This window comes from Carya illinoinensis, chromosome 3, assembly GCF_018687715.1.
Source record: "Carya illinoinensis cultivar Pawnee chromosome 3, C.illinoinensisPawnee_v1, whole genome shotgun sequence".
NCBI classification, from domain to species: Eukaryota; Viridiplantae; Streptophyta; class Magnoliopsida; order Fagales; family Juglandaceae; genus Carya; species Carya illinoinensis.
Window position 1 is genome coordinate 1,961,971 of NC_056754.1, and position 20,911 is coordinate 1,982,881.

The 20,911-nt window shown below is 36.5% G+C and overlaps 4 protein-coding genes across 5 annotated transcripts; 3 read left to right on the top strand and 1 right to left on the bottom strand.

Annotated features, from left to right (window-relative positions):
• Positions 1-876: 876 nt before the first annotated feature.
• LOC122302975 (zinc-finger homeodomain protein 2-like) lies at positions 877-2,890 on the top strand. Of its 2 annotated transcripts, none has more exons than XM_043114469.1 (2): positions 877-1,812; positions 2,208-2,890. In XM_043114469.1, exon 1 carries the CDS (start codon positions 1,053-1,055, stop codon positions 1,803-1,805), a length of 753 nt encoding a protein of 250 aa, XP_042970403.1. In that variant the 5' UTR covers positions 877-1,052; the 3' UTR covers positions 1,806-1,812; positions 2,208-2,890. The 2 variants fall into 2 exon arrangements, with proteins under 2 accessions (XP_042970403.1, XP_042970404.1); XM_043114470.1 differs by having other exon boundaries at positions 2,211-2,890.
• Positions 2,891-4,241: 1,351 nt separating this feature from the next.
• LOC122305533 (NAD(P)H-quinone oxidoreductase subunit T, chloroplastic) lies at positions 4,242-5,351 on the top strand. Its single transcript, XM_043118133.1, has 2 exons — positions 4,242-4,679; positions 4,825-5,351. Exons 1-2 carry the CDS (start codon positions 4,330-4,332, stop codon positions 5,249-5,251), a joined length of 777 nt encoding a protein of 258 aa, XP_042974067.1. The 5' UTR covers positions 4,242-4,329; the 3' UTR covers positions 5,252-5,351.
• Positions 5,352-10,698: 5,347 nt separating this feature from the next.
• LOC122302404 lies at positions 10,699-14,480 on the top strand. Its single transcript, XM_043113647.1, has 5 exons — positions 10,699-11,156; positions 11,233-11,799; positions 12,128-13,375; positions 13,461-13,531; positions 14,006-14,480. The coding sequence occupies exons 1-5, from the start codon at positions 11,028-11,030 to the stop codon at positions 14,352-14,354; spliced, it is 2,364 nt and encodes a 787-aa protein (XP_042969581.1). The 5' UTR covers positions 10,699-11,027; the 3' UTR covers positions 14,355-14,480.
• A 214-nt stretch (positions 14,481-14,694) lies between these two features.
• LOC122302405 (uncharacterized protein At4g06598-like) lies at positions 14,695-19,423 on the bottom strand. The gene is made up of 6 exons (XM_043113648.1): positions 19,293-19,423; positions 17,810-17,853; positions 16,434-17,118; positions 15,822-15,897; positions 15,606-15,732; positions 14,695-15,097 (listed from the first exon to the last, which is right to left on the bottom strand). Exons 3-6 carry the CDS (start codon positions 17,114-17,116, stop codon positions 14,925-14,927), a joined length of 1,059 nt encoding a protein of 352 aa, XP_042969582.1. The 5' UTR covers positions 17,117-17,118; positions 17,810-17,853; positions 19,293-19,423; the 3' UTR covers positions 14,695-14,924.
• Positions 19,424-20,911: the final 1,488 nt, after the last annotated feature.

A 20,911-nucleotide genomic window follows, 5' to 3' on the forward strand; every position in this document is an offset into this window, starting at 1 on the left:
ACAGTTACACAGTACAAATATTTGTGCGTGCGGAATAATTTCTTAACCCCCCCTGCTGATTTTACGTAATCGCGTTTTCGTTTTGCGTCAGAGCTCGACGGAGACCGACACGAGCCGGTTGAAATCCTTAACCACCTCTCGCAAACATCAAATTATTATTGAACTTGGAAAGTGGGTTGAATGCATGCATTTTTGCATAACGGCTTAGAGACTGGTAACCGTAATACTTGATGAATTTCGGGTCATTTAAGGGACGAGTCAGCATGATTTGATACCGTGTTGTTGGCACGATGTCCCTTTTGCGTCGAAACAGCACTCGATTGGCTTAATTGAACGATTGAGGATTTGAGATGGATTGGTTTAAGTTTTGAGGTTTGAGATTTCTCTCAACATTCGAAACTGATTGAAGTTGTTGATGGTATTTTTGTATTTGAAGGAATTTAATTGAACTCGATAAGCAAGTACTCTCTGCTTTACTAATAATTATAGGTTTACTATACAAATAAATCGAAGAAAAATATTCTTTAAACTTATGCTCATGTATTTTAATTTTTTTAATTAATTTATTTTTATTTAATAATTAAGGAAATAATTATTATAATTTTTTAATAATTAAAAACGTTCAAAAAATATTTTAAATTAAAAAAAAAAAAACAATTCTTACATTTGTGCTAACCTACTCCCAACGGTAAGTGCTGGTCCTCCTCTAGCACGATCCTAAATCAAATATTAAATGATCAGTCAAGAAAATTACCATTAGATAAAAACAGGCTTAACCGACACGTGTAACTTAATGAACTTAGGTTTCTCTCTCGCGATCGATGCGCTTCACGCCACTCCTGTCGTGATGCCTGGTCTTAAATACGTTTCACACCTCAGTTATAATGAGTATGACGAACGCAAGACTGGAATTTCTCCATTCTTAAAACCAAACCAAAAGAAGCTTTCCCTAAATTTTTGTCCCAACTCTCCGAATTAGCATCACACCCACCTCTCCTCTCCTAATCCCTTTCATTAACCCTGGCCTTTTTCTTGGGTTCTCAGCAATCAGCATGGACTTAAGCGTTGTGCCCTACAAAGACATTACGAAATCCCAGAACGAGAACGATAATGAGAACATCGATGTTGTCGACGACAAGAGTACCCGCAGATTCGATAATTCCGTCGTCAAACCGCCGGTGGACTTTGAACCGGTGGTGATGAACCCTGAGGCAGCCGTTAAGAGTACGATTACTCAATACAAGGAGTGCATGAGGAACCACGCGGCCTCCATGGGCGGCCACGCAAAAGATGGATGCGGCGAGTTCATGCCACGCGGCGACGGAGACCCACGCCAGTCGCTTACCTGTGCTGCCTGCGGTTGCCATCGAAACTTCCACCGGAGGGAGGTGCTCGGAAACTATCACAGATTGCACTCTGCTCTCCATCCCATGTTGTTGTACAATGCGAGCCCCACCATGTCGCGTCCTCATCATCGTCATCATGAAGGCGGTGATCGACGTTCGGAGACGCCGGAGGGAGTGGGGCCCACTGGTGTTTTGATCAGGAGTGGCAGTGCCAAGAGGTTCAGGACCAAGTTCACGCAGGAGCAGAAGGATAGGATGCTGGAGTTTGCGGAGAGGATCGGATGGAGGATTCAGAGGCACGACGACGTTGCGCTCAACCAGTTCTGCTCGGAGGTCGGCGTCAAGCGCAACGTGCTCAAAGTGTGGATGCACAACAACAAGAATGCTCATCGCCGTAGAGAATCCTCTCACCAATCACCCCCGTCACCTCCTCCTCCGCCACAACCTGTTGGAATCTAATTGCACCGTCTGTTTCTTTACTGGTTTAATTAATCTTTCTTTTGTATTTACCAAATTTTAATTTTTGAACCTGATTTAGGCTGAAAGAAGAAGCAAAAATGAGCTAATGAGAGTAGCCACTAGCTAGTTAAAAATATCACGTTGGGTTCTACTTTTTTAGCAGTGTGATTATAAGACTAATGGGAATGAGTTCTCTCGAAGAGAAACATTCCGAGATAACAGGAAAATATGTTGATTATGCTTTGTTTTCACTTTTTCAGCAAGTCAACTATGGTTTAAATGATTCCAACAATTTAGAATTTAGATACAGTACTGCCAGATATTGTGAAAATCTGATGAATGGGGCATAGTGATCTTTTTCACTTTGTGAAACTAATAATTTTAGCTTTGCATGGTCTGCAGCAGACAGGAAGAAATAATAATCAAACGGGAGCATTACATAGGCACCGACGACGAAGGCAAATTATCACGCATTAGATACAATGGCTGTGAAAGTGCACGTAAGAATTATGATGAGAGCTCTGAATTAAGAGAGATGGACAACGATACATGATGATGATGATGCCAATCCTAGAGTCGTTAAACTTCATAGACTTTCCATGTTCAGAGATTTTCTTTCCTTTGCACCTTCGGTAGTAAGAAAGCTAACCCTCGTTTTTAACCAGCATGTTGGTTGGAAGGAAACCATCAAAGCATGCCAGGAGAAGAATGCCCGGAAGGACGGAACACAACAAAGTTTGAAAATTGCGGGATTTTCCTCACTAAAAAGCATTTTTGTCAGAGACGTAATGAATATTACGTATATTTGGTCATCAATCTAAACGAAACATGGAGTACTGCCGAGTGCGCACTTGGCATATAATTGACTTTGTTGACCATGGTTTTCCTAGCTTGGTTAACTTGGCATATAATTGACTTTGTTGACCATGGTTTTCCTAGCTTGGTTAACTTGGCATACCCTTCTCGAGCTTTAAGCTAGCTAGCTAGCTAGGGACTATACATTATTCAAGAATGTAATTAAGCGACAGTTTTATACGTTTACCCTAATTATTCAAGGCCATAATAATTTGTTCATGGTGATCAAAGGCCATTCGCGTTCAAGAGGATCCCTAGCTAGACTCATACCTCCGTAGTCCATACGTACGTACGTACCAAACAAACTGAAGTTTACGTAATTTTGTTTCATGTCTTCTATTTGTCTTTGGGAACTGCTGTGTTTAGCGTAAAGTAATGCACTGACTAGCAAGATTATATAATTCTTGTTATTATTATTTTATATAGGGGTGAAAGTTTCAAATTCAGATTTTTCATTTGAATAACCAGATTATATATCATCATGTTATTAAACTCTTCTCTTAAATTCTTACTATTATGAACTAAAGACAGCGGCATCAAATAACGTTAAATCTTAAATTTTATAGAATTATTTTGTAGGTTTTGTTTCTCTATTTTTCTACTTTGTATGACATTTTCATGTCTTCATCATTATTATTATTATTATTATTATTATTATTATTTTTCCGGTTAAAACAATTTGGGCTTCGAAGAAAGTTAGGAACAAGCTCAGTGACGCTACCTAACATCGATTGCCGAAAACAGAAGTATTTAGATGGGCCTCAACTTGAAATGCCGTTCCCTGTCGTCTGTTATACGTTATAGTCTTCTTAACGGCTTTTGAACTCATACTAGTGCTGCTAAAAGTTGCGTGAGTGCGCCGTACGGGACCTCTTTTCTGGCAAGAGTATCAATTCCCAAGACAAAAACAAATCCACATTTGGTCATGCTAGTGCTCCCGCGTCTAGGCTTAAGAAAATTTTTTTAAAATTTTTTTAATACTTTTAAACATTTAACATATATGTAAAAAATTTATAATAATATTAAATAATTTTTTCTTAATCCTTAAGAAAAAATAATAATAATAATAAAATTGTTGAAGCCAGTAGCCTAAGCATTTTCCATACACATTTCATTTATTTTAAAGAAGGGCGAAAAAGGCTCTATGCAAATGAGCCTTTCTTGTCCACTAGATTGTTCAGGACATCCTTTGATCCTTATGCACGTGTGATATGTTTTTGTCGATAAGGTCAAATTATTTTTTAAAATTTTAAAATAAAAATAATATTTTAATAATATTTTAATTTTATAATATTTTTTATTTAATTTATTTTTACTCATTTTCCAAAACTGACATATACTTAATTCAAAATATTTTATTATTATTCACAAATTATCTTATTATTATTTATAAAATTTTCATTTCATTTCCTTTCCAATCATACTTTATTGAATGGTGACTTGAAATTTTAAGTGAGAGAATACCTAAAATTTTAAACCCATTTAGATATTATTAAAACTTAGATGTTATAGAAATAAATTACAAATTGGGGTGAATAGATTATTAAATGGATGTCACGCCTCTTGTGGTCTTGCTATCAAATCCCAACCATAGAAATTAGCGGTCATGAGAGCTCCTCTTCTCCACCTCTAAAAACCGAAACCAAACCATTTTGCTAATTTCCCTCCCATGGCCTCCACAACACCTCCTCAGGCTTCATGCTTTCTCGTTATACGCAGAACCCAAAACAGCTTCCATCTACTAAAATACGCTCCAAAAATAGAAAGAGCGAGAACAACGAGTACGAGAAACCAAAATGAATTGCGCGTGTTCGCATCACAAGGCCCACGCAAACGGCAAAGACCGCCGCCGGGAGAGATTAATCCAAGACTCCATTCGGGTACAGGAGATGAAGGTTGGATTGGAGGAAGCACCAGTTCCGGCCAGCAAAGAAAAGAAAGACTTGACGAACAAGACAAGGATCTCTTGGGTGATAAGTTTGCTGATTTGCTAAACGAATCCTCCGATTCTCATTACCAGTACTGAGTTAAATCTTTCTTTTCGCAATTGCTTTCCACGACTTGTTTGATTCGAGTAGATTCTTGGTTAATCGATCATCTCTAGTATTATTTTTTGAAGTTGCTTCTATGCCTAATACACATGACACCCATGGATCGTGATCAGGTTTTTAGGAGTATCAGTAGATGCAGACATGGAGGAAATCAAAGCCGCTTACAGGCGATTATCAAAGGAATACCATCCAGACACAACTTCTCTCCCTCTAAAAGCTGCTTCAGACAAATTCATGAAGCTGAGAGAAGTTTACGACGTGTTGAGCAAGGAAGAAAGCCGCAGGTTTTACGACTGGACGCTTGCACAGGAGGCAGCAAGCCGGCAGGCAGAGAAAATGAGGATGAAGCTGGAGGATCCATACGAGCAAGAAATAAGGAACTACAAACCAGTGCCGGACCCTGTCGATCGTTTTGGAGGAACAAACATGGAGCTAAGTGATCAAACAATGACAGCCATCAGCTTTGATGTTTTTGTCATCATTTTTACCATTTGTTGTTTCGTTTATGTGCTTGTCTTCAAAGCACCAGACTACTACTAATATATTACTACTGAAAATTGAAATACAATATGTAGCTGATCATTCAAATTGTGTATGTACTTGAACTTTTTTAACAAAATTTAAGGCCTCGTTACATAAATGAGATGTCATAAAATTAAAAATAAAATAAAATATTGTAAAAATATTATTTTTCATATTATTTTTTATTTTAAAATTTTTAAAAAATTGAATTATTTATTATATGTTATGTGAGAGTTTAGAAAAATTATAATAATTATATGAGACTTTTGTATAGTTATTTTGATCTATCTTATTTCATCTCATCTATTTTTTAAATATTATTTAAATATAAATATTTTTCAATTTCAAATCTTCAAATTTTTTATCTAATCATTATAACTTTCTCAAATTTCTAAACAAAACACAAAAAATAATTTAAAATTTTTAAATTTTAAAACAAAAACTATATTAAAAAATTATATTCTAATAATATTTTAATATTATAATATTTTTATTTAACTTTTTATCTATCATTTATCAAAACCTAATAAAATATTTTAATTCAAATTATTTCAATATAATTTACAGATTTTTTATCTAAACTTTATTAATTAATCATTTTTACAACATAAATTTTATAAATATTATATATATAAATAGTTTTATCCTCAAATTATATTTTTTAGTATATCCTCCCCCTCCCCCCCAAGAGTCAAGATGCCATGGACTATGGGTGCTACCCGCCCCCGCATGAACAGAGGGGGAGAATTTATTCTCTCCCCGTCCCATGCCCTTGGAGTGCGGGGTCGGGTACCCCATCCAGTATAACGGAGTGCGGATGGGAAGGCAATCTGTTTAGCCCCTTGCCCCCTATTGGGCCTTAGGTCCAAAAGCGGTTTTTGGGCCAAAGATGGCCTAAAAACAATTGAAATTGGCCTAAAATGGCTCGAAGCTTTTCTTTTTGGCTAAAAAACAGTTTTTGGGCCATTTTGGGCCGATCAGTACAAATACCCTTCTTCAATCTTATGTCCGCAGCTTTTGCAGTAACTTTGAATTTCTCTAATCTAAAAGGAGAATATCTCACAAATTTCACAGTCATTCTAACTCGTATAACCGAATCATCAGCATCTTTCAACTCTTTAATCACAATTATATTCAATATATGTGCATCACATCTAACATACAAATATTCACTACCTAAAAATATCTTATTTACTTCTCTAAGATAAGTCTTCAGAAATTGTCAAAACTCGTGCTAACCCCAACTCATTTATTACAGCCTCCAAGGTTCCCAATCATCTCATTCTTGCAATCAGTTATTTGATAAAATTTGATAATCTTTTTATGAAAAATCCAATCAGAATAAACAAAATGGACAGTCAAATACATGTAATTCATATTTTGGATAGAAGTCAAAAAATCGGTAGTGAGGCAAACTACCAAACCCACCAATTGACCCCTCAAGACATATTTATATTTTCTATACATCTTTTTAAAATCTCTTGCCACAATGTGGCGAGAAGGAAACGTAAATTTAGATTCCAATTATTGGAACTCTCTCCCCTCCACAAACTGAAAAGGTAGTTCGTCTATAATAATCATATGAGCTACATTCTTTCTACACTCATCGAGATTATACTTCGTATATCCCTTCAACGTTGGACCCCCACTACTCTCATCCGTCATTTTATTTAGTCCAATATCTAGTCTAAATTAGATTGACTCTTCTATGAAAAGGATCTTAATATTTGACTCTTTTTGCATTATTCCTCTAAATAGACCTTCATCTGGGATATATCATGTTTCCTATAGTGACATCCATATACTTTCTCACAGTGATTACATTTAACTTGGGGGTTATTGGGGTCACAATCCTCTAGTTTGGTAAAGTGAGACCAAACAACCGAAATAGGTTTCTTACCCTACGTGGGCTTGGGGGCAGGGCAAGGTGTATTCCTCGTAAAGGTTGGAATAGGGTTAGATTCTAGGGCAGAGGTACTAGCTGGGGTAGGAGAGCTATCATTGAAATCCAGATTCCTTTGAAAATACATTTTTGATTCCCCAACACAAGACATAAAAAAATCATAATAATAGTATAATACATCACACATGAAAAAGCAAAGCAAAGTGCAAAGCCAACACAATACCAAAAAAAAACAAAAAACAAAAAAAAGAAGAAGTACTAATACACCAAACAATTAAAAAAAAAAGTTGTTTTATAGTTCTAAGAGTTTCAAACCCCTAAATCAATTTAGGGGTTTCAATTCAAACCCCTAAATCAAGTTGGCCTTTTTTGAACAATTTCCATGAAATGGTCAAAGTGTGATAGGAAGAAAATTAAGGTCAATTGCATATATGTTTTGAAAATTTAAGCTCCATATATGATTTGAAAATTTAATTAGTTCAATGTTGCCTAGTTAATTAGATAAATGTTGCTTAGTTAATTATTACAAAATTCAATTGATTTAGGGTTTCAACTTTCAATTAAAACCCCTAATTGGCTAATTTAGGATTTCTGATTGAAACCACTAAATCAATTTAGGGTTTCGGATTGGAACTCTGAATTTAGGGGTGTGCATCCAGACCGGTTTTTTTTTTTTTTTTTTTTTTTTTTTTTTTTTGGATCCGGGTGAATCATCTGCCCGGATTACACCCAGGCGGTTGTTATAAAACCGGATCCGGTTACGGATCCAGTTTTATAACCCGGTAATCTGTAACCGGGTTAAAACTTTTTTTTTAAAAAACCTTCTGAAAACGACACTGTTCTTCCTTAGGTTGATTTCCTCTCCACTTTCAAACAACTCTTGAATCCTCTTCACTGCTTCAGACTCTTCAGTCTTCACTGTCTATCTCTCGTTGCTCATCTCTCAAATCTCGACTCAAATCGTCTCTCGTCTCTCGTCTTTCACGACTCTGAAGTTTGTTGAATCCAAAACCCTAACCGAAACTTACAGTACGTTAATCTCTCTCTCTTTCTCTCTCTCTCAGTTTAGTTGGATTCATTTTTTCTGGATTTGTGTTTGATTTTCACTTGGGTCTATTTGGATTTGTGTTTGATTTTTGCTTGGATTTGTTTGGGTTTGTGTTTGATGTTCTGGGTTTGGTGGGTATGTTTGTTCTGTTTTTGCTAGTGACTGGCATTTGGGTTTGGTGGTTATGTTTGTTCTGTTTTTGCTAGTGTCTGTCAGTTCTATTTTGACTTAAATTTTTATGTTAGACCTTTTGCTAATCCGAGACTGATATTATTATTACCAAACGTCTGGCCATAATGAATTTGTAAGGTGGAACCATAAAGTGGCTTACCTAACAACCACTAGTGTGATGCAATGAGGGATTTTTCCAAACTGTCTCTTTGTGAACTCCGAATCAATTAGCAGAGTTGATTTCTCGGATGGGTTCGTTTTTGGAACAGCTTCTTCTGCTTACCAGGTACTACTTGCTCACCTTTGCTAGTACTAAAATTCAGCCACAAATATACTATGTACACCATACATAGAAGCAGCTTAACAATCAGGGTGATTCTCTGTTTGCTAATTTGAGGGGGCTGTGAATGAAGGAAACAAGGGAGCTAGCATGTGGGATACTTTTGCTAGGCAACCCGATAAGAAATCAAACGCTTATTTATACAAAGAAGAATACATAATTACCCTTACCCCTACATTTAATTTCTCAACACTTCTTTTATGTTACGACAGGAAGAATTTTAGATTTCAGCAATGCAAACGTGGCTGTAGATCAATATCATCGATTCAAGGTGCATTACAAAGATACATTTGTTGGTTTCAGATTTTATTTTTTAAAGTAGAAGCAGCATATGATTAGTTTATGATTCTATTCCTTCAAGTTTATCCTTGCATAGCCGACAGGTTCCTACAACATATATGACTAAAAACAAATATTGTCCAGGACAGGTAAAACTTAAGGAGAAAATCATCATTTGTCAAACTACAGCTGTATGGCTATATATTAATATATGCTTAGGTTGGCCTATAGTTTTTCTTCCATCTGGTGTCTTTTATATCCATTAATCAGAACAGAGCCCATTGATCTTCAAACAAATTGGGCAAGCCTTTTTTATTTTACACTGCGCCCTGTGCAGTCTATGCCTCATCTGATTAGATTTTTGACCATTTTATTAATTACTTGTTGAGGCTTCCTCTCTAGATTATGTTATTTTTATCTGATACTTTCTCATACTACCTCCTTGATTTAGAGACCTGATATAGATTATGCTTGTGCAGTTGATGCTTGACTGTTATCCTCCCTTGTGTAGCTTCCTCAATTCCATATTCAACTTTCAAGATGTGAAGAGCATTGTATTTTTTTTTGAAATAGTAGCAGCATTGTAATGTATTATTATTTATTTTGTTATTTGTAATGGATTGTATTAGTTTTTAATTAGTTGTATTGTATTATTATTTATTTATGTTTTGCATTGAGATATAAACAAAAATATTATCTATTTTTGCATTTTTATTTATATATATCAGATATATTTTTTTAAAAGTGCTATATATATTTTTTGGGGTTTTAAAGTCTAAAAAAAAAAAAATCCGGATTAGACCCGGTTATAACCTAGATATCCGGATTATAAGGCAAAAACTACAAAAAAACCGGATATCCGATTATAATCCGGATATCCGAATTAGACCCGGTTATCCGCCCGGGTTAGAATCTAGGTCAATTCGGGTGGATAACCGCCCGGGTTTTAAAAGCCGGATCCGGTTGAACACCCCTATCTGAATTAATTTAAGGTTCCAAATCCAAAATCTTAAAACCCCTAATTGAAACCTTTAATTTAAGGTTTCAAATCTGAAACCCTAAATTAGGGCTTTAAATTGAAACTTACAAATTAATTGAAACCCCTAATTGGCTAATTCATTAAAACTCGTAAATTAATTTAGGTTTCGGAACCCTAAATTGATTTAGGCGTTTCAATCACCCTACAAACTACAAAAAAATAAAAATAAAAAGCCCGATTCAAACACAACAATACACATGCACAATCACAATCCACAAATTCTCATCCTCTATTTCCGATTCAACCCATCATTCCTCCGATTTCCAATCCAAACTAAAAAAAATAAATAAATGGAGAAACAGAAACTTAACAATGGAGTGACAGAGTCTTACATTTGGTAGTATCACGCGACGGTGATAAATGATACTGGAAGTCCAGATTATGGTGCGTCATGCAAGAGAGAGAGAGAGTGTGAGTGAGTGAATGAGAGCGAGAGAGACTGAGAGTCAAGAGAGGCACACGAGAGTAGAGATGGAACGAGTGAAAGTTGAGAGACAGAGAGAGAGAGTTCAAGAAGGCAGGGGAGGGGGGAACTTAAAATGCTTAATAAAACGGTGTCATTTTATCATGATGATGCTGTTTCATTTATAAAGGAATTTATATATAAAAATATATATTTATATATATGATATGCGGAACGGGATGAGGAAAATATGAAGCGGGGCTTTGCCCCTTCCGTCTCTTGCCTCCCCTAGAGACCTCTTGTGCAGGGCTGCACGGGCAGGGGTGGGGCGAATAGAGCGGTGCAGCGGAGTGCAAGGCCCGCTGCCATCCCTAACGTGGACTACAATTCTTTGACTCGAGTCCGGAACGAAAAGTTATATTTGTGGAAAGTAATATCAGGAAAATTAATTAATTAAAATTATGAGCTTATATAAGTAAAATCGTAAATATAAATATAAGTTTTCAAATAAAAATACAACTTCGAAGGTTTGAACCGATTGATAGGGGCTAGCCAAACATACATGATGTTGGATATAGTCTTGCTCCGACAAGGATAGAGGGTTAGATTCTATGTGCACTGTGCGTTTGTCAGCCATGGGTGCCAGAAAAATCAAGCAGCATTCTATCTCCTCCGAAGGAATTCCATCTCCTCCGCCGCATTCCTTCCGAACTCTAATCTCTGCAATTCAATCCCCAGAGGTACCAAAATTTTCACTTCCTTTCGTTTTTGTTTTTTCCCTTTCGTCGATAATTATTAATCCTCTCTACATTTCAGGATTTGAAGCCGCCGCTCATGAAAGCCATCTACTATATACTGCTCCACCTGTCCTTGAAAGAACCGTTGCGTCTTCAGTCTAATTCTCTGTCTCCTAAAGACTATTATCATTCTCTCTTGGATATGGAAGTGGATTTCAGAGACGTACAGAAGCTTTCTGAGATTTTGTTCAAAGAACTTGATGGGAGATTCAAGCGGTTTTTCTCGGATTTGCATGATGTTAAATCGGATACAGTTATGTCTGCCGACGCTCTTGAAGAATTAGCGCTGCTGTTGCGGTGTTGTATGGTAATCCTGAATTTGCTCGACTTCGACCAGGATTTGTTATTGGAGAAAGGCAGGGTTTTGCTTTTGGTACTCAAGGTTCTAATTTCTTTAAAATCTGGGGAGAATGAGAGTAACGGGCGTAGTACTAGTGTTAGGGTTGAGAAAATTGTTTCTCGCCAATGCGCATTTGATGATGGTGACACCGGCTGTACCACTTCCGTTGCCGAGGACTTTGCGGCTTCCTTGTGTTTTCTGGAACCTTCTGATCCATGCCGTCCCTTTCTATGTGCGCTACTAGAGGTAGTACTTGTCGAGAATTACCAGCATTTTGTTTTATTTCGTTTATTTACGGGCAAGAGTTTGTTCGCATTTACTTGTTGAAAAATAGTATGTGATTTGTTCTTCTCCCTGGAATTGGGTTCTATTATGTTTTGCATTCCTAATACCGTGCATGCTTTTCATGTTGAAGTTTCATTTAGCCTAGCAGTATTTTATCATGGAATATCTGGTTCATCTCCAAAACACAACACCATCCTTCCCCCCCCGCGGCGGCCCTGAGGGTCACTTATCTGAGTTTTTGTCGAAGGCATATTGCCGTGACTAGAATATTGTGAATTATTATCTTCAGGTTATGGCAGACGAGCTTCTAATAAATAGATCATTGAGAGAGTACCTTATGCTAGTTGATTCAGCGTCTTGCAAAAATGAAGCTCTATTTACGAGCCATTTCAGTCATGGTAATATCGGAAGTGTGCTGGAGGTGGTTTCTGCTCATTTTCTCCTATCAGTTTTTGATGAGCAGGCATTTGATATTTTCATAAACAGGCTAATTTGGCAGCATGACAAGGATTTTAGATTTCCTGAATTGAGCCTCACTCCTGTCGTATCATTGCTTCTTAACCCCATCATGCTTTCTGCACCGAAGATGTTCCTTGCCCATTTTATTTCACTGGTTTCTGAAACCATTGGTTTTGGCATGTCTCCTAGGAATTTGAGGCCAGATCCTAGACTTATGGATTGCTACCTTACTGTATTTGAAAGGTCCCTGATCTTGTACAGCAGACACATGTCTAGTTTGCAAATTGATGATCATCCTGTCGGATCTAAAGGTACTGCCAATCCGTGTATGCTTGGGAGAAGTCAGCTGAATTTTGACTCTTACATTCAGCAAGATACAAAAAATAAGATTGACCGTGCAGTTTTGAAATCAGATGATTTTTGGGACTCTTACTTATGCAACAGAATTTTTGGAACAAAATCTGATCTGGTGGCTGGATCTATTCTGTATATGAAAGAGTGTCACCATGTTTTTGATGAATCATGCAGGGATGAAATTTTATCAATCTTAGATTGTATAATTCTTAGAGCTTTTCCGGATGATGTTCATGATAATGTACTGTACAAAAAGGGTGAGACAAGTCCTCAAGATATTTATCTTCTTGCTTCCATCTTGAAGTTAATGAGCTGTTCATTGGCACAAGCTATTTGGTGTTTAAGGCATGGTGGGAATCTAGGATGTCTGAAAACCTTGCAAAATGCCTCCTCATGTAAGGAATATGATTTTATGGTGGGTCTAATTCGCTCTTTTCAACAATTCAATGTCCACCTACCGGTTCAAAGATTCTTGAGCGAGTTGATGGAAAATCTCCCAAGAAGGCATAAGGAGTCTAAGTGGATGCTTTTGCACTTTTCAGGCTTGCTGTCTTTGAGTTTTAATAGTGGGATCAACTTCTTAGTGAAGGGCTGCATATCTATCATGATGTCACTGATGAATCTATTTGCTTTTGAAGAAGGTGATTTGGGATCCCTAAGGTCATTGCTTGGTATCGGATCGGAAGCCTTTCCACCAAAATCATCTTTTGATGAAGTTCATGAGGTGAATTTCATTTCTTCTTTATGTGAATTTGAAAAGTTTAATTGTATTGTAATTCCTGCCTTGAAGATTTTGGCAAATGTTGCAGCCCCTGGTGGACAAAAAAACAAGTAAAAAAGTTGCATCAAGATTTCAGAAGGTTCAAACGCTTTACTTGAGGTACATCTTATCATATGAGCATGGTTCTTCATGTTGTGCATGTATCTCGATGATCTCAGCCTTCAGGCATCTATCGTCTTAAAAGTTGCTTTCTGCTTTTGAATTAGGCTATGTTAATTTGGCTTGACTATATGCTATGTTAGACATATGCTGTTCCCAAACAGAAAAGTAAGTAACTGCATCGAATTTTGTAGGAAGTTGTTTCCTGGAATTTATGCTGGCGAAGCGGAACATAAAATACTATTAGACACTATCTATCATCAAAAGAAACAACACGTTCAAATGCATTGATGCACGCCATAATAATAGTTTTATGTAGTGAAGCTAGTGAGCAAGCTTTTGTTTTTGGAGAAAACAGCGTCATTTGCTTGCTCATCATGTATGTCTCATCAAGAGTCAAGAAAGGAGCACTCAGTTGCATAAATCTTTAGTGTCACCGCTCTTTCTAAAGGTTTATTTTTATTTTTATTTTAGCGTGGATTCCCTCAGAAGCTTCCATCAAATAACGCAGAATGACCAAGTAGAGTCTTCACAGAATGTATCCACCCTCAATCACGTGAAGGAATCTACTGATGGCATAGAGGAGGAAACGGTAGAAACCTGTAATGGGGAGATCTTCCTGAATTGCATATTAGAAGGCTCCGGAAAATCATCCGAGTATAATGATGTAGCAGATTTTATAGAGTGCAAGCAGGGGAAAGATTACTGTGGCTGGTTGAAGGATCGACAAAAATATCGTAAATGGAAATGTCAGAAAATGGCGGTTTTAAGGTGGAAGAAAAAGAAAAAAACTTGGAAATCTATGAAAGGACGTGAATTATAAACTGTATTGTATAACTGTGTATAATTTTGAATTAATGTTGTAGGCTAATCAGAATTTTTTATTTTATTTTGTTGTCAAAACAGGTTCAAAATATAAATTTTAGGAAAATAGTTATATTTGGGGCTCCATACTTTTTTCTACTTTCATTTTCTGTTATTACATTTGTAATTAAAAGTTACATTTGGACGTCTTGTCGTATTGATTTGTTTCGCTGCTGCATGCATTAAAGAACACCAATTTGCCGTTGTAGGTCGTCTTAGGCATTTCATCGAATGCATTGTTGCTATCACCGTCTCGAATTTTGTTAGCTTCTGATATGCACGTTAAAAAAACCAATGTATGTAGTTAATTACAAACTTTTTTCACGTTGAGACAAGCTATGGAAGTCATAAACAAATGAAAACATGCTGTGAATTGCCAATCTTATAGATCTGGTTCGCCAGGGATTGAGCAACAAGGCAAAACTACCTATTCTTAGAGACAAAAAAAAGGAGCACTTTGAGACACAGGAAAGTGTCCATCTACGGGTACGGACTTCTGCTTACTAGAACTTTTGTGTAGAGTCCTGGCTTAGCAGGAACCAGCTTCCTTTGGTTTTATAGAGTTGGTAACAAATTGGGAATCAAGATCTCTAGTTTTGGTTCGGCCACCGGTTGAATGCTTCTGCTTCTGCATCTGCTGCTGCTGTTGGCGATACAAATATCGAAGCCTAGAGATTTCTCTCCTTAGCATATCCTGTTCCACTGTACCAACGACCAAGTCCAGGGCATACAAATAATACCATGAAACCCGGATCTAGTTAGGTTCTGCTACTTATAAGAAAAATGGAGTATTTCAAGTGTCCATGGACAATGAATGACACCTTGGGATGGTAGGACAAATACCATTTGAAGTAAAGCACCACCCATTTTTTAGTCTGTTAACGGATGATCTTCAAACAAATTCATGCCAAAACAGGGCTATTTTCTGATTTTGACATTGGAAATGAGAAATGGAAGGAAAAAAAAGACAGCCGAGAGAGAGAGAGAGAGAGAGAGAGAGAGAGAGAGATTGTATCAAGGATGCCCAGTGTGATAGATAGGAGTGAAAGCAAAAAATATAAGCTGATGCTATTCTCTCTATTTTTTATGGATTTGGGTCAGACCGGTCAGTTAATTATGCTATTCGTTCAAAAATGTAATAAGAACCAGCGTAAAAAACATAAAAGCATGAAAACTTCAAAACACTCCTAGCTTAAAACAAGAAACTTACTGCATTTTATGAATTGCTCGTGAGATAAACTTTCCAACCGTTGCTTGAGGGCCATGTTTTCCATTCCTAGTATTAGATTCTGCTGGTCAAGAAATTCAAGCTCAGCTGACACTCCATATCCTTCGGCCTGAAAAAGTCAGATTGGCTGATATTGTCAAACTGTACTTCTGTAAGGACAATTCTAAGGTTTGAGAATTTTAGTTTGTGAAGTGTTGCCTGCAAAGCTTGGACATTTCTTTCCAGTTCAGCTATATATTGGAGTTTCCTCATCCGAGACTTTTGGGCAAATTGCCTGCGTTGCGGAGAAATTATGTTAGAAGTGGAAGCACTCAAATTGCTAAGTTTTCCGAAACTATAGCTAATAACTACAACCCTTCAACTTGGCCGACTCGAGATGGACTCATCAAGTTATACAGCATTCAACTGCTGATTACTGATATCAAGGAGGGGAAATGTAAAAGGGGCAAGGGCTTTTTTCTTTTTTCTTTTTTTTCCTGTGGGTGTTGGGGGGGAGGGGCATGAGAGAACAAATGAGATCAGAATGCACTCATGGGAAGTAACCCGCAACAAGAACTCCTTCGGGCCCTCAAATATATGCTTACCGATACGAGCATTTAGCTTCCTTAAGCATATTATTTTTAGCTGTATACATGTAGGAATTATTCCTGGAAAAAGAAGTACAATGTCTCCAGAACAAGGAGACCTTTTAAACAAGTTGAAGCATTTTAACTCGGGAAGCAAAATATTAGATCAACAGTTTTTGTTATTTGTAGTGTGCTAATGCGAGCATGTAAAGATACTACTCAAGTAAATGAGTTGAGAGCATACTGTTTAGCACGTTTTAAATCTGCCTGGGATGCTGAAGGACTAGGATAAGAGCAATCACTTCTTATTGAAGAGCCTTCCAGGTCTACTCCTCTCTGTATAATGACTTTAAACTGCCCCCCATCACAGTCCTGTGAAATGCACGCTGATGATACTGATTTTTTCCAACTACTGGCATTACTTGTAGATAAATGACCGTTTGGGCTGAAAACAGAGGTGAAGGGTGATCCCCACACCCTTTTCTGATATGCATCAGCATTGTTTGGGTTTGCATGGTAGGAAAAGGGTGACAGGTCTCTTTGATAATCGAAGTTGGACGACCCCATAGAAGGTTCGGCAGGACTATTTTTGAACTTGCGTCCATCTTCTCTAAATGGCTTAGATGCTCTGTCCATGAATGCAACAGAGTCGCTTGATGAACGTCGATGGCCTCTGCACATAGGCGTCTCTGGCTCATCAAGGAGCTCCTCAAGCCAATAGGGTGGTTCCTCTAATAGCAAGCTATCAGATGAATTGCGTTGGTGGCGTACTTGTCCCCCATTAGCCGTTGGAAAAACTTCTGATCCGCCAATGGAACTGGCATCAGATCGAAAAGTGCATTGCATGGTGCTTTTAGGTGGAAGTTGTAACTGTCTCTCTTTGTATGCAAGATTTCTGAAGTTGGACGAGCCATTTGAACTTTCCATACCTTAAAAGTAAATGAGCCTGTCAGATAACTATATTTAAGGAAAAGAACATCCAGACTATATACTATAAGAAATTTCAGCTTCGGCAGTAGCGCAGCCAAAAACCTCTTCTGAAGATGAAAAAACCGCCCCAGCTACGGTTGTAGCGGTTTACTACAAAGCAATTAAGAATTTGAACCTTTGTATCTTACTTATATTTTGTAAACTATTAAAATCTCGGTGATGTCAACCAATGCAGTATGTAGAATTCATACAGTAACCGAGGACTAAAAATTTATTCAATCTTGGGTACCAATCCTGAAAGTCATTTTTACAAAACTTCTCATCTCATCTTATTTAATTACTATAACCTTCTTAAATTTTCAAACAACATAAAATAAATAATTTAACTTTTTAAAATCTCAAAATAAAAATAATATTAAAAAATATATTCTAATAATATTTTATATAACTTTCAACTTTTATCTCAATTCATCTCATCTTATTTGCAAAAAAAACTAGGTCAAAAGGGAAGGAGTGAAAAACTAAAGAAGATTGGATCTTTTCCCAGTCCCACCAAGGCTTACTGCCGTCCTGATGTAAAGAAGAGCTATTTCACCAAAAACAAAAGCTTATAGACCTTACCTCGGTGCTAGATTTTTCTATTCAGTTCGCTAGTTAGATGAATCCTTGCTTGACTGATCAAGGAATTACCTTTGAAAAGCGTCCACGGAGATATTTGTATCACAAGAAAGAAGCTGATCAAGAATCAAAATAGTAAAAGACCGAGTTTATCCGGCAGAGAAATACGGGGTGAGAATTAGAAAACTGTTCTGTAAAATAACGTAATTTGATAGGATGGATAAAAAAAACAAAAAAACAAAAAAAAAAAGGAATAACATGATTTTTTTTTATATGATATAACACTTCTCTATCTAATAAACATTGCACCAGTGCATAATAGCAAGATTGGAAACAAAAATATTATTACTTCCACCATAAAGAATTAAGGGCAACTAATATCATACCAAAAAAAAAAAGAAGGTTAGATGCTTTAGAGTTCATTTCGTGTTAAGAAAAGGATACACAGACATTAATTATAAGCCCTACAAAATTTATTAAAAATTTCATATTGTTGGAAAATTTCATATATATAAATATTGTCATATATATTTAAAGTTTTAAAGTTGAAATAAAAATTGTAAGGATCTAAAGCCTATAGATAATCAATGGAGGACAAGGGACTATTTGAGGGAATAAAAATGCTTTGATGTCGCCTTACACAAATGCTATTTTAGTAAGAATTATTCCATTGTCCAGTTAGCATATAAAACATATCATTTAAATTATAAATATTTAAAATATAAAATTTATCTTTTAAATCAAATTATTTCATATATATATATATATATATATATTTTACTAAACTTTTTATACGTACTTACTTTTTATAAATAGAATTTTTCTTCTGCTGCACTGTGGCGTTCTAGAAGTCAATAGGCCTAAGAGTAGAATTACTCTTCTGTCAAATCGGAAGCCAACAATGAAGTCTAGAAAACTTCGGTGAATATGGTGGATTCTAGCCTGACTTCCCGGTCCACAAGCGAAACCGGTCATTTTGGTTTAACTTTGAAGGTGCGTCTTCCGCATTACTATGAAGGGCATGAAAGCGGTCCAGAAAAGGTTTGGACGATTTCATTTTAGACAAAGGACCGAAGCAACATCTCCTCACGGAGAAGGCTTATAAAGACTGCAATCCGAAGCAGTTCCTGAAAGCTTTACCAATCCGTTTGGCCCCTCCGGAAACCCGGAAATTTGTTTTTTTCTTTTTTTTTTTTAAAAAAAAAAGAAGGAAGGAAGCTAAAAGGCCGGGACAAATAGAAACCTTTTTCTGGTGTTTTATTTACATCAGCTATGTCACTATGCAGGAATTGACTCGACCATGATAACCTCGTAAAATTGAAACCATGGAAGATAATTATAAGCTTTCATATGGACTTTCTCTTTTATATTTCCTTCATTTTCTCGTCCAACAAGCAGAGGATTCATGTTTGAAACGTGATAATTGCAAAAAAGAAGAACAAACAGGAGAGCCTGAAATCTGACAATACATAAGACGATAATTCAGGCCCAATGGATCCATTATCCATCTTGGAGTATGTTTGGGAGAGAGAGAGAGAGAGAGAGAGAGAGATACCAGTATCCGAGGCAGGGGCTTCGCCGGTGGTGTTCGTGTCGGCCGGTAAGCCCCGATGTGACCTCCAAAACTGTAAAATTACTGCTGAGCCAAAGCCTGCTGGTTTGTTTGGCCGTGAAAGCAGTGTGTGATATAAGAGAAAACAGAAAATGGAGAGAGAAAGAAACGGGCAAAGGCCAGAGCGGGCTTTGCGTAATGGTAATATTTTACGCACTTTCGAACAAACCCCGCGACATTCTGCCATGTGATACGGCTTCGTTGGAATAGACCATACAGATTAGAGTAGATGGCATATGACATAAATTTATCGTCGCTCAGCCCACCATTTTACCACCGTTCAATTACTTCTTTCTCTCTCTTTTTTTGAAATTTTTTATGAATAAACAACTTTAAAAAAATAAATAAAAGAATTAAAAAATGATAGGCAGACTATATTTTTTTTTAGACTAATGCTTTACACAGTTATTTTTTAGTTTTGCTACATACAAGCACAGTTGTGCATTAATCTGTATACCAATACTGATTTATTCATACTTAACATTTAAATTAACACTGTTTTCAATAAAATCTACTTTTTGACCAATCACATCACATTGGTGCACAGATTAGTACACAATTATGCTTGCAACTATACTTTTCCGTCATTTTTACATAATTTCTGCACGCTTTATTAATATGATTGACTCCATTCATTTTTTTTAATACAATCAATCATATTAGTAACGTGTATAAGAGAGTACCTAAAAGTGACTAAAAATATAAAATTTTTATTTTTCCAAATTTATATGACTCAGGGGAGATTTGGGGATAGAGATGAGAATTTTGAATTTGAGATAAGAGTTTAAAATATTATTTTTAGTAATATTATTGTTTTGGGATTTGAAAAAATTGTATTAGAATTTGAAAAAGTTGAATTATTTATTATATTTTGTATGAGGATTTGATAAATATATAATGATGAGATGATAATTTTAAATTGGAGATAAAAATTCTTTAGTCCCAAACCTGCCCTTAGTCACACTCTCATTCTAGAGCTAAAAAGATTGAGATATGGCAACTTCATACATAAATGATAGGAATTTGCTAGAGACATAGGGATTTGGCAAACAGATATGGATCTAACAAACTCACATTCTAACAAACTTTATATATGGCGTAATTGTTAGGGATCTCGGTCTAGTCCCTAAACACTATGGTTCTCTAGATTCGCTTCACCAAATTATGACCGATGAGCCTATCTTTCTTGCTTGCCTTCTTACTTGAGTCTAGACTTGAGTGATGAGATTTTGTGAATACGAATGATGAGTATTTGTGGTTTGTGAATTGGATCTTGGTGGGATGGTATGGTGTATGGATGATGATGGTATGGTATGGTATGATGATGGCCGAATGGTGTGATTAGGTTATGGTAGGCGCCTCTTGGGTGGTATTATGGTAATTATGAAAGTGAAGTTAGGGTTTAAGGTTTCATAAAATATAGGAAATCCTTATGGAGGCTAGGGTTTATGGTAGGGAATATGGAGGCACTAGATCTAGTGTAGATCTAGGGTTTTATGATGAAAGGGGTTTAGATTTAGGATTATGGAAGGTATATGGATGATAATATGGTAATGAAATGA

Coding starts and splice junctions, on each gene's coding strand:
- LOC122302405 (XM_043113648.1), bottom strand. CDS start 17,116: ATGGAAAGTTCAAATGGCTCGTCCAACTTCAGAAATCTTGCATACAAA. Junction 15,898..16,433: donor GATTTAAAACGTGCTAAACA/GTATGCTCTCAA, acceptor TCCGCAACGCAG/GCAATTTGCCCAAAAGTCTC. Junction 15,098..15,605: donor CGAGCAATTCATAAAATGCA/GTAAGTTTCTTG, acceptor TCGTTGGTACAG/TGGAACAGGATATGCTAAGG.
- LOC122302404 (XM_043113647.1), top strand. CDS start 11,028: ATGTGCACTGTGCGTTTGTCAGCCATGGGTGCCAGAAAAATCAAGCAG. Junction 11,157..11,232: donor CTGCAATTCAATCCCCAGAG/GTACCAAAATTT, acceptor TCTACATTTCAG/GATTTGAAGCCGCCGCTCAT. Junction 13,532..14,005: donor GTTCAAACGCTTTACTTGAG/GTACATCTTATC, acceptor TTTTTATTTTAG/CGTGGATTCCCTCAGAAGCT.
- LOC122305533 (XM_043118133.1), top strand. CDS start 4,330: ATGGCCTCCACAACACCTCCTCAGGCTTCATGCTTTCTCGTTATACGC. Junction 4,680..4,824: donor TCCTCCGATTCTCATTACCA/GTACTGAGTTAA, acceptor GATCGTGATCAG/GTTTTTAGGAGTATCAGTAG.
- LOC122302975 (XM_043114469.1), top strand. CDS start 1,053: ATGGACTTAAGCGTTGTGCCCTACAAAGACATTACGAAATCCCAGAAC.